General features: G+C 41.7%; 2 protein-coding genes across 2 annotated transcripts in view; both read left to right on the plus strand.

Moving 5' to 3' along the window:
• Window positions 1-13,586, plus strand: part of reep3b (receptor accessory protein 3b) — a 55,771-nt gene that overhangs the window by 19,676 nt on the left and 22,509 nt on the right. The gene's annotated exons all lie outside the window — the stretch shown is intronic.
• On the plus strand, window positions 217-3,836 carry LOC143000367 (NHL repeat-containing protein 3-like). Its single transcript, XM_076149662.1, has 3 exons — window positions 217-682; window positions 1,419-1,621; window positions 1,708-3,836. The coding sequence occupies exons 1-3, from the start codon at window positions 430-432 to the stop codon at window positions 2,305-2,307; spliced, it is 1,056 nt and encodes a 351-aa protein (XP_076005777.1). The 5' UTR covers window positions 217-429; the 3' UTR covers window positions 2,308-3,836.

Consider the following 13,586-nt stretch of genomic DNA (forward strand, 5'->3'; position numbering starts at 1 on the left):
ATAGACACCCTTATACACGTGCATTTTAAAAGCTATTCATTCCAAATTGCAATCTTGACTTATTACGCCAACGAATCGCGGCTAAGTTGAAAAGATGCTCCCCAGCAGACTAACCTTGCTGCTTGAGAAATTGCTTTATTTGGAAGGTTCATGGGAAGTGCTTTGCTATTTCTATTACTTTTTTCGGTGGCTTGTTTTCGCTTTGTCCCTACGAGTGGACAGCTGAGAGGCTGGGCGGTCGCAGTCCAGTGCTCTGTTGACACTAGAATAGAAAACGCGGAAGTAAACTTTGCACCCCAATATCAAATTACAGGTATCTGGTATTCAGCTACCATCACAGCAGCCTGTGACCGCCAGTCTGTGGGGGTGAACTGCTGACATTTTGGCGCAAGGGAAGAACAAATAGCAGGGCTGTGTTCACACGCGCTCATGAAAAAGATCAGCTATAGGTGTTTTATAGTGACCAGCATGGCGACCATATTCCTCCTTATGATGCTGTTGTATGGCAGCATCGGCAGCCAGCAGGCGGGCAGCTCAGGCCTCAGGCGGGACTATCAGCTGATGGGGAGACCTCTGTACAAGCTGGACCTGAGCTGGCCCCGCGCCCCGGAGCTCTTCGCGGGGGAGGTGTTTGGAGTCGCTGTGGACCAGTTTGCTGCCGTGGTCTATGTGGCACAGAGAGGTAAACAACCGCAGGATTAATTCATGCATGACAAATAGGTTGAAGTCATCAGTGTAAGGTACTGCAGATGTTCTAGATAGCATACCTGCAAACGCAAGATGTGTGCATGTTTATGCAGATTTCAGTCTTTCAACATAGGTCACTTGTTCTTGACCTTCTATGTCACCTTCTAACCTGGATCAGGATAAGTCATGTGGGTATATATATGTGTATGATAATGCCCCAGAATACATTGAGAACAGATTACATGTTTGTATCTATCCAGGTGTGAAAACAATCCATACATTCTTATGATCAAAGTCACAACAATGTCACTGGCTTCCAGCTCACTCCTGTTCATTTTGAATTCATCATCTCCCATCATATTCTACCCCCTTCAGCACCCCTAACCCCGGGCCTCCTTTGACCTTCCTTCCTCCCCTCTGCCACTCCCCTTAAACATCATTCATGATGTCATTAAGAACTGTGACATCATTCATCATCCATCGTCAATCACCCTACGCAAATGCCGGACCCCTGAACAATTCTGCCTGAACTTTCTGCCAATGGCCTGTAGGCCATTTGACTTCCATATATGTCCATAGGATATCTACAAAAGTGGACAAGTGGAAAAGATGCTGTGGTTACCAGGCAACATTAAGAATTGATAACTGCTGCTATAGAGAATATGGCTCTACTACTAAGAAGCTGAAAGGTTTACACAAGGGTTCAATGTTCTCCTTTGCTTTGTTCGTAGGTGAGAATGTACCCAAAGTGCTGGTATTCAACACAGATGGAGATTTCCTGCTGTCCTGGAACACCACCACCCTGGAAATGCCTCATGGGATATTTTTAGCAGACGCTGCCTCGTCCAGCCCCACAGTCTGGATCACAGATGTGGGGAACGGCCCGTATGGTCACTGCATCAAGCAGTACTCGCCTTCCGGGAAGCTCCTGCAGGTGGTCTCATTTTGCAGGGGATTCTCTCTGAGTTGTGTTCATGTCATGTTGTGTGTGTGTTCTGAATATTCCCTGCTGTGTTTCAGATACTAGGTACACCGGGGAAGGCCGGGTCCGGGATGAACCCTCTGGAATTCGACCAGCCTGCCGAGATCTTTGTCCACAGCTCCGGGGAAATGTACATCGTGGATGGCGACGGGGGTCTGAACAACCGGCTCATCAAGCTGTCTAAAGACCTGGAGGTGATGTGGATGCACGGGGAGAAAGGTCAAGGCCTGGCTCAGTTCTACATCCCTCACAGTGTCACCGTGGACAACGCCCAGAGGGTGTGGGTGGCAGACAGGGGCAACAAGAGGATCCAGGTCTTTAACTCCATCACGGGGGACTGGTTGGGCACATGGGGGACCTGCTTCACCGAGGACGCGCCCTACTCTGTCCGCCTGACTGCCGACAGGAAGTACTTTGTCGTCGTCCAGTTGAACACCAATCAGATCTCGCTGCTGGACGCGCCACCCGTGGGCGTGATCGGCCAGTGCAAAGTAGTCAGCGTGATCCAGCTGGCGGACGAAGTGAAGCCCCACCTGGTGGACCTGGACCTGAAGACGGGGGCCCTGTATGTAGCCCAGATCGGAGCCCAGCAAGCTCAGAAATTCACCCCCTTTAGCCTGGGTGGGTCTTTCCTGTAGGGCAAGATTAGGTTCTCAGCGTTGAAACTGCAGTATGGATCAAGAACACACTGTGCCAGATCCAAGCTTTCATTTTAAAGGAATGGGCTTTGACCCCATCTGGTAGCTTTACTGTTAAAAACACAATATCCAGCAAAATGTCATTATCTGATATGGAGTCATTAGAAGGATCCGGCATCCTGTGACTACACATGTCCCAGTTTATAATTTAAAAACAGTGTATAATTTGTATGCGTATAGTATTATCTCAATATACTGAACATCAAATGGAATTAAGGTTAAGACTCGGCTTCAGCAGCTTCAGCAGGGAACACCAGTATACTAACATGTAACAGTATACTAACACAAAGTAGTACAGTAGTTTGAAGCATCCTTATTGTTGCTGTGGTTACGTGCAGCGCTCGGACATCCTATTGAAGCAGCAGCCTGTCTGTCAGCCAATCACAAACTCAGCTTTAACAACACACTCTTCCAGCTCCTTCATGTAAGCATGACAACGCTGTGCGATTATGCAATGACCACTGTAAGTAAATAGCATGTATCTGATCAATGGCAGGTTTCTGTCCTGTGTGATGTAATAAGCAAAGCAGTGCTGTAGCTTGGATCACTGTGGGCAATCTACTGTTTTCAATCCAACTTTATTGTTTCTTTCAGATACATGTTTTGATTTTTGTGAAGTTTAAGTTTCTACTTTACATTTTCACAAATTGAAAGGGTTAAAGTGAATGTGTTCCTTCACTGCATTCACTCTGATGTCAATGAACTGTTCCACTATCTGCCACTTCAATTTCAATGATTGTTAATGTGTTTATGTTGCTGTTTGTGTTATGGTCCCACTGCAGGAATATCAAAGTTAATGAATTGAACTGAATGCCAAAATGCATTTGCCAAGGCTCATCTTTAGTATGAAGTTACATCGGATTCAGAATTCAGACATTGCTATGAAGTTATAATTAAACTTATGAGTCAGTTCATCATGTTAAACTTCGGGAACAAAACCAGTTGTTATCATCAGCCAATCAGAAGTATCAGACAGGATGTTCTTTAAGTGGACACACACACACACACACACACACACCTACTTACAATAGATGAGATTTATTCAGGGCGAGATACAAAACTAATCCAGCTGTATTATAAATGGACATTACAGACGCTGCAGTGGGACTGTTAAAAAGGCTTATGTAAAATGATGTGAAATGATTTGAAAGAAAAGCACTTTATAATGCAGTGAATATGTTTTTTTTATAATTATTTTGATGTTTTGTCATTTCTTGTAGATGGTGTGAATTGTAAATGTCTTACAATATACTGTATATTGTGACAGCTGTACATCCAGAAAGTGATTGGTATTGTTTTGTGAGTTGATTCATAAACTGCTTATTTGCTAAATAACCTCATAAATGTTTCCTCCATCTTCTACAACCACACTGCAGACATGAATGTGGCGACAAAGAATCCAAGCAGTGATTTGGCCACTTAATCGTCCATTGACTTTGATTATAATAATAAACCTTTATTCACGTTTATTCATTTGCCTTTTCCTGTATTGAGAGGAGTGGAGATGCCTGGTTCTCCTGCTGTGCATCCGGCCACTTGGTGGTGGTGTTGATCTTGCATTCTGGTTCTTCATGTGTGGAAACAGAAGAATTAAATAATAGTCTAAAAATCAATTAAAATGGAATATGCTGCACACGATGTATGTATAACAAGAAGCCAGATAAGTTAGTTAAGTTATGAGGAATTAAATGTGTTTAAACCCTTAACATCAGAATCGCAGCAGTGATGAGGTGTTTACCCTTTAAATTCATTCTTTGGCTGCTCATCCCTCTTGACTCCAGATTGACTTTGCCCCTTTCGATGAATTATTTCCTTTTTACTGCCTGTCTGCTCTGTGTTAAACAAACCCACACATGTACACACGCACATGTTCCTTTACACACACAAGTTCCTCATTCAATCACACATCAAGTCAACATTTTGTACCACTGGATGGCGCAAATAGTCAACAAACCCTCCTGTGTTGTTGAAGTCTCCACCATCATTATCATTTATGAAAATGAATTATGAAGCATGCGGCAGCTAATCAAAGCGTCATTATAGTGCCAATGAAGAGCAGAAAACACTACAGCTGACTTATTTTGTCTCATATCTTGTAATAATAAGGCCAATCACTGTCAACATCTTAATCCTTATTGGCATCATTGGCATCGTGGCATGACAAGTCTTGTGAAAGCTGAGCTGCTCATCTATTTTCAAAGCCTTTGAACTTCCTCCCTGAAACATCAAGTGCTTGTTGTGCTTGAGATGATCCATTTTCACCTTCCTCTTACCATCATTACCTCTGTTATCAACATCTGTTTGCTACATGCTGTGCGATCACTCTCTCAAAGACAACAGATCAGGATCCAGAAGCTGAGCTGAACTAAAGACAGCACATCAGGGTTTATACATATTTGTATATATAATATAATGGATATCTGTACATTATATTTGTTTCACACAAACTTGATGATGATTCTGCTATATTAACGACTTCACCTCATTCAGGGGAAGTTACTTCAGTTCAGGTCAACATTGACTAATTCATGATGTCCTCCAATTATAAAGCAGCTTCGACTTTTTTCTCTATCTATTTATAAAATATTTGGCACCAAAAACCAAACAAATGTAAGATTTCTGTGGAGTTTTGCATCTTCCCACTTATTTTTCCTTTCCAGACGCAACAATTACAATTTAGATTTAATGAAGCAGAGTTGTCATCCACTATCGAGGAGCAGCTTTCATTTGGCTTTGATTGTCATCGAGAGGAGTTATTAAGTTAACAATTGTAGAGAAACAGTAACAAATATTAAAAAATAAAAAACATCATGTACAATGTTGTGACAATCCTGGAAAAAATGAATTTTGTGACTCATGGTTCAAAACTTAAAGGTTTAAAGAGTTCTGCAAAAAAAAAAACACAATCAATAATATACTGTATGTCCCACGTTAACAATCCTGATGAATGGAGCAATTTTATGACTAGATTTTATCCAAAATGTGTTAAGAAGAAGAAGAAAAATTATAAAGAGGTGTGCAAGATAGTACACACACTGAGCCACTGTTTGCAACGGAGTGCATGCTGAATAACTTGAATAATTTGGCCGCACCATTTAAGGTTGTAGATGCTGAAGAAGTAGAGTTCAAATAGTTCACTTAATGTGCTGACGGATGGACAAATCACTGATGTGCCTTAATTGCACTAGTGGAAATTTTAAAGTGAATGTTAACTTCTGCTGTCATGTTAAAGTCCCACACTTTAACCTGGTGTTTACCCAGGTTACACCTGGTGTTTACCCAGGTTAAAGTCATTACAGGCCGGTGGGCAAAAGTCTTTCAGTTGGTGCGATCAAAGCCAGCCTCTAATATCTCCTACAGCCTACAGCCATGCTGAGAGAGACAGACATGACTAGGAGAGTCTTATCTCACCACACACACACACACACACACACACACACACACACACACACACACACACACAGATGAGTGCAAGTGAGCAGATGATAGCTGATGAATTGGTCCACTTTCAGCACTGTGCTGTTTGCGGTGGAATAATCCGTCATTTAGCCGATCTGAGTTGAGAAGAAATGAGAAAGACCAGTTACAGAGAGATGAATGAGACAATAACAAAGACGCGGCCAATATTTCCACATCACTGAGTCTGGATCATCCCACTGAGAAGATGAACACACAAACACTACATGCACTGTGTGTTATGAAGCAGCGTGTTTGTTATGTCTTATACTGTCCTGATGCAGTTTGGATAGTTAAGTTCAAGTGTGAGTTTATTCTTCACGTACTGCAGGCCTTAACTTAAGTGGTCACCATGAATGACTGTGATAGGCTGAGATACTTGTCAGTCAGACCTCGAAAAAGCTTCTGTAAAAGCCAAGCAAATGTCACCTTTGTGGCAAAATGGCAAAATGGTTCACAAACTATCAACCAACCACACATATTTGAAGACATTCATTTGTATAATGTTGTTCACATTGTGTATCAGGAAAAGATTTAATACACTCTCACCCAGAAACAGATTCCTTAATTGCTCAATTGGATTATTATTGCGTCATCTAAAACCTCTCTCTCAGTACACACATTGATTTATAAATGTAGTATCAGCCAGTCGCCACAAAAGAGCAAAGTAATAACTATAAAAACAATGTATTGCTCATTGGTAGTGAATTCATTACAAATTGATAGGCATTGATCTCCTTGGATTCCACATCCGGTGTTTGTTTTGTATTTTTAATAACAGGGGGCAGCTTTGGTAATGGTGTTGTGTTGTGTTAAAACTACAAATCTGAAACCCTTAACAACAACAACAAAAATAATAATAACAGTAATTTGAATAATATTATAACAATACCATCATTATCTTTCTTTGTATAATACATTTACACGTTTAATTTTTCACAGGTTTAAAACAATAACTTTAACAAATTACTAAAATAAAAATTAGAAGCCGGAGTAAAATGATTAAAATTTAAATTTAAATTAAAACTAATGTATTGACTGAAGTTCATCCTTCAGACGAAACACTAACTTTTGCTTAGATCCTGAACTTCTCTTCCTGCAGTTGTGTGCCTCCTGATTGCCCTAATTAGTTTCACCTGTTCTTAATTAGTTTCCCTTTGATCATGTTCCCCTCACCTCCTGTCAGACATCTCCCCAGCCTCACACTCCTGATCCACTTTCCCTCATGTGTGTATATATATAGTCTGTGTTTTACTTTGTCCTTTGCCAGTTCATCTTGTTCTCTTGTGTTTCTGCGGTCCAGCAGTAGCTAATTTGGACCTCTTTCAAACAAGGCTTTCTTCTTGTACATTTGCCTGTGAATTGGTTAGTGGTGTGTGAACCACTGGTCTTAAACTTAAGCCAAGGGATGCCAAGAAGACTGAGTCTAATGACCTGGGTCTATCCTTGTCTATGACTAGGATTCATCTCTGTCTGGGAAACTGCGTGAAGTAACTAATCGGCTGTGATTCAAAAATGTGGTTGATATGTGCTGACGTAAACAGATTTCAACATTTAGTGCTCTGAAGGTCACAATGTCAACTGTGGTTCTTTAATGTCACACTTAGATGTCAAGGCTGCTTACTGGCTCCTAAGCTGTTTTTGCAGCTCAGTATTTGGCAATATATCATACATCTCTTTCCCCATAGTGCTGTTCTGCTGTCGCACACCTAACAAATGCACACGTCATGGAATGGCAGAATCCTTAAGCCTATGTTTAGCAGCAGGACTTTCAAAATCCTCATGCCCAGGCTGAGGTGGAGGCCTGGTCAGTCATCGCCGACCTATGAGCTGGCCTTCATCACAGTCTTTCACTTCCTTGTTTTAGGCTTCTGGATTCCCCTCTTGTCAAATCGGCCCTGTGTTTACGTGTGGGCCACAGACAGAAGATAACAACATCCTCATATAACCATAAACCTCCCTGAAGTCAGTTATCACATTATTCTACTTGTTATTTTCTTAATCCTAATTATTGATTATGATGATGATGAGAAGCTAAAAAAGCAACCCCCTCATCCTTAACACTTCTTTCCTCCACTTTGATATCTTCTGCTCAGTCATTCCTCTGCCTCTCAAAGCTCTGTGTTAAGCTCAGTCATCTCAGGAATGCCCAACAGGAACCAGAGAGCCAGGGATCCTCCACACCTTTACTCCACTGTCACCCGGGTCCACAAAGACCAGGCACATCACCCATCCATCCATCCTCTCATCCATCACGCTTCCATACATCCGTCAGTCCGTGGCGGGACCGGCACAGTGGACAGACGTAAGCTGCCGTCAGGTTGAGTCTTCTCTTACGAGGGCCCCTCTCAGAGCTGTCCAAGCGCCCCGTTGGAGCCTGGAGTGCCTCGCCAACTCAATCTTAGTAGTGGACAAAGTAAAGAGAGCAGGAGCTGTCCCATCAGTCTCCATTATGAGACGGCGTTGTTGCTCCGCTGTCGTGTTCCTGTGGTACTCCAAGGGAGATGCTGTCTCGTACATCATCGGGGAACAAAGAGCATGCTGGGGGGGTTGGGAGGGGAGACGGGCCCTTCCTGTCTCTGAAACACACACACACACACACACACACACACACACACACACACACACACACACACACACACTTCTTAATATCACAGGAACCAGATCTAGTCAACCGGAGATTTATTGATTATGTGTGATGATTACAGTATTGATGTGTATCGTTGTTAAGGGGAGGGCAACAATAATATAATATAACAACAGTACTGTAATTGTTATAAGATCAACCAAATATAGCTAAAATCTCTGTCTAAATACAAACGGGGTGATAACAGTAACTCATTTTGTTCATATTGTAAACTCACAGTTAAAATTAACTAATACTTAAGCATCCTATGGAGCAACAGTGGCTTATATCTGTAACAAGAGAAGAGATTTGTCTTCAGTTACTGGAACAGTTTGGACATATTCGGTCATTCACACAAAAATCCCAAAAACATGTAAAAGTGCTTGTGTCAAAGGTCAACAATGGTCTGTTTGTGTGGCTGCTGTGTCCTACACGTTTGGTGTTATATATTACGATTTCAACCATCCAACATTTGTGTCTTTTGCGTGAGATTGAGGATCCTGTGGGAAGAGGGCCCCTGGCTGCTTAGTGTGACATACACTCAGTTAGCAACACAATGGAACGCTCCGCCCGTCAATGACTGTAGTGGCTCCCCTCCCCCCGATCACTCCTGAGGCTCCTGTCAGTCACAATGGTACAAGTGCATGAAGCAGTTTGGCCTCCGCTGCTGTAATTACACCAAAACTGCAGGTGACATGTACACACGGGCCACAATTCATCAGATTCAAGGGGTTTGCCGCTGAATAGACGAGATCAGTCGCAGCGTGAAGAGAGTCCACCAGGTGAGGACGTCTCCAGGCTTCATCCACACCGGCCAATTCGGCGGGAGGGTCTGTGCACGACAAAAAAGGAATGTTAGTCCTCTCTGTATCCCTGTTTAGAATTATGTGGGGGTGAAAATGTAATTACTGTCAACACCCTCTAACTCCTAAACTGAGAGTTTGTGCCGTTTTCCCCTGTTTATGTGATTACAGAGACAAAGACACACGATCGCCCATCCCCCCTGTGAAGGCACACGTTTCCCTCCATCCTCCACGAACGGTACAAACCCAATTACCTTGCAAACAAGTTGCACAGGCTGCGTCGGAAGAGTCATACAACATCCTTTACTCTTACTTTCATGTGTGTTTTCATGTTCCTTTGTGCTTTATGTGATGCATTGGTGTAAGCTGTCAGATGTATGGTGGACAGATGTCATCACTAGTAAGAGGAGGAGCAGATGGAAGCTCTAAAAGACAGAAATGGATCAAATTTGCAGAACTTAATTCATATCCAGTACACAAGAAACAGGGGAAACTAAATAATGTGTATATTGTCCAACACAACACTGCAATGGACACGCACAAAGACACACAGAGGTGGTAGTTTGTATCAGAGCAGTAGCAGCAGTGATAAATGGTTTGGTTCCGCCCCATTGTTTTACACTTTACTGATGCTGCTCTGATTGATAGAAAAAGAGCTGAAGATGATTTTTTTCCCCAGCAGGAAGATGAAACTGTAAAAATACAGTGAAAAGACCAAATAACACAAATACATCAATCACCACAAAATGCTCTTAAGTCTCGAGTCCATAAGGAAAACCACTTACGAGGAATTTTAAAACTGGATGAATCAAAGAGGAAACAGGAATGTTGCTCAGTCTGCTGAGATCCAATCACCTCACAATTGGAATGCATGTTGCTCCCGATGAATCTGATATCGGAAAAAATCTAAAAAGGAAATCATGTTTTCATGCAAGGTGCAAAAGGGACACACGGAGAATCCTCAGACCTATGACCTCATATTAAGTCACCCACAGACACCAAATCATGGGTCTCGGGGGTCTGTGGAGTCAGGGTACCAGTGTCTAATGAGTTGTTTAAGTGTAGTTAACAGGGAGAACACAAACCTCAACAAAGGCAATAAGAACCTGCCTTCACTTTCCACTGACAATGGCACCAGAAATCAAACAGATTTGCTCTAAAAAGCTTCAATTCATAAAGAAACATGCACATTAACAGCCCAAACAGGAATGTCCGAGAAAGCACCTTTGCAGTGCTGAGGTCCATGTGTAGGTTCACACAGGAACACTGGTGAACCTCCAAACTCCAAAACAAAGCAGCGTTTCAATGCAAAGAACAAACATTAGTGTTGCATTGTCTCCTACCAGTGCCCTTTAAGTTATGCGGACATTTTTGTAACTGCAAGCTAATGAATTTTCATCTTTGGACCGGCGTTGTTTGCGTGCTTTGAAGAACAACAGAGCCGGCTTCATTCTCATTGATGGCCTGATTCACTGAGCCATACAAATAAAAGACTCCTCATACTTTCAACAGTGGAACACTTTTGCAAAATAAGGACAACTGTTAGAAAAGAGAACAGGCTGTGTATTGACGGGACACAAAGGCCACGTTGACTGGGTGCAGTAAGTGATCCATAAGCAGCTGTTATCATTGTCTCATTGTCTCGATATGCTGATTCCAGAGGACAGAGGGACGTGTGTGTGAGCGTGTGTGTTTGAACATATTTTGTGTGTGTGTGCGCGCCCGCCAACTTACCAACCTATGTTCAGTTGCACCTGCATACGTGTGTGAGTGTGCATGTATGCAACTGTACCTCCATAAGCATTCAATCGAGTCTTTTTGTATGAGTTAACAGTATATTGTTGCATACTGAATGCACATTTGTGTGTGTGTATGTGTGTGTGTGTCTGTGTTGCTATGCTAATTCCGGAATCACTTGATCCATTCAGCACTGGTTGGCTGCAGCATGATGAAGCCGACTTGACTTCTCTGCAATGTCAGTCATGCACATTTTAAACAGCCAGGGAATAATGTTGGCTTTATGTTCATGACCCCGGCGCCAAATGCAAATACGATCACAGACAAACAGGGGGTTTTGTAACTTTGTCCTCAGCCAAACACAAAATTCAAACAAAAATATTTTTCCGTGCAACTTAAACTCTGCTTTGCCTGGGAATCAGCATGGTGAAGATATGCAAATGTACTTTTCCTGTTTAGACCGTTTCATAGGCTGAAGCATAAGTGATTTATGAGGTCAACTCTCAGGAAACAGTAGAGCTTAGCCTGACTAAATATCTCTTAACCCTGCAGAGAACTACATGTTTCCTTCGTGTCTGAGCGATTGAGTTTACTTACACATTAAAGCTTCAACTGCACGTTATGGCAATTCATCTCTTTATTTCTAACTTGTTATACATCCATCAAATGCCGTTATAAAGTGATTTATAGTATATCCTCTGCATGCATTTCCTCAACTCTCCTCATGCTCATGCAATGCAGACAATTTATGACCATAATATAATGGATGATTTTAAAATCGCAAATGTGTAATTGATATGATATTAGTGAACAAGTGAAGGAGTTTGGAAGCATTATCTCCAGTCTGCTCAGGAGGGAGGTGGGTAGGAATGAACCATTTCTGATGCAGTGAGAAGACTCCAGTCCTCACAAAGTTACTTGTTGGACAAAGTATGATTTGCATTTGCATCTGCCCAAGAAAATATATATTTTAATAAGATAATTTTGTTCCATTTTTTTAATTTCTTCAACATTAATCGCTGGGAGAATTTGTTTACATGGGCAGGAAAGTGTAAGAAGCAGAAGGTGTGTGGCTCTGTTCCATGGCTCAGTAAAATAAGCAATTTATTACTATGCAGTGTGCAGTGATTTATAAATGCACTGCAATGACAGAAATAGATTTTAACACATGACAGAATTTGTTCTCCCATCTCCCCCCTTTATCATTACATAACATCAGTCCAGTGAAGAAATAACCTTAGTCTTATTTCTGACAGGGAGTGTAAGTGAATATGATGATAATTATTATCACATTATGAAGTTATTCCATTTTAAGCAATGCAATACAGAGCAGAATGAAGGATTAAACACAACAATTTGATCATAAGCTGCTACCTTTTGTGTGATCCCGTGGAATTAAACTGTTTACCACAGGAGGTCTCTAAGCAACATGGTCTCATCTTCTTCAGCAATGACACATCTACCTCAACCATACAACTTTGTGTGTTTGCGTGTGAATGTAATTAGTAGGCCTCATTATTTCTAGAGGGCACTTTTCATCTTTGTGTCTCCTTACCTCATCATGCATCATACATAATGCAACACACACAAATGAATGGAATTCTGCAAAAAAATAGAGGAAAGGCACTCAAACCTAAACCCAACGTGCACAAACAAACACGCACATATATGATGAATAAAGCACATTGGCTCAGAAAGTGTTTGTGATGCTGCTATGACTCAGCCCCGTCTTTGAGTGTGTTTGTGATGCTGGTGAGTCAGCCCCGGGTTTTGTCAGTGGCTTCCATCCTCACTTCCTCCCGCTCTATAAGGCAGCAACAGGCGGAAGGCTGAGCTATGGTTTGATAGGCCAACAATGTGATGAATTCATTAAAATCTTTTGTTTTTTTAAAATATGGAGAGATTTGATTCGCCAAGAATTCAGAGCAACAAAACCGTTTCACACCAAAAACAGACACACGCCATCACTCGTGGCTTTCTGTCCATAAATGGCACCTGGAAGCTCATGACTGTAGAAGACACTTTCCAGCCTTGAACTGTTTCATGGACGAGTGAATGTCCTGTGAAAGTGCTGTGGTATAAATGTGCCTTCAAAAGAAACACTGGAACTTCATAAACTTCATTAATTACATTGATTCATTTTCAATTAAAGATAAGAGTCCTAAATGTCTGCCTTAGCCCTCCTTAAGACAGAGCAGCCTTGTTATTACCTCATCAAAAGAGAATGATGAGCTATATGAATGTCATTTTAGAATATATCAAAAGGAAGGGTTCCATTACTGTTGGTATCTTCATATCTATTTTATATTGTGAACCTACACAACAAAGAGGTCTTTACATAGTGCAATGTTAACATGGTTAATACAAAGTTATATTACATTCCAATTTTCAGAGTGTATGGACGTAAATTAGGTTCTGATTCAAACAACTTTGAGGGTTTATGATAGATTATTTGGATGAAATGAAAGGATGATGGAGAATTAAAAGAGCTATAGAGAGATATCAGGTATGGCTGAGGTGTCACTGGCGGTACTTCTGCTTTTCCTGACAGGGAGAGTAAAACGTCGTGAATTCACATGGACTGATGGAGGATGTAA

Source organism: Genypterus blacodes, unplaced genomic scaffold (genome assembly GCF_046128005.1).
Source record: "Genypterus blacodes isolate CSIRO-AG114 ecotype Tasmania unplaced genomic scaffold, CSIRO-AGI_Gbla_v1 ptg000046l_1, whole genome shotgun sequence".
Lineage (NCBI taxonomy): Eukaryota > Metazoa > Chordata > Actinopteri > Ophidiiformes > Ophidiidae > Genypterus > Genypterus blacodes.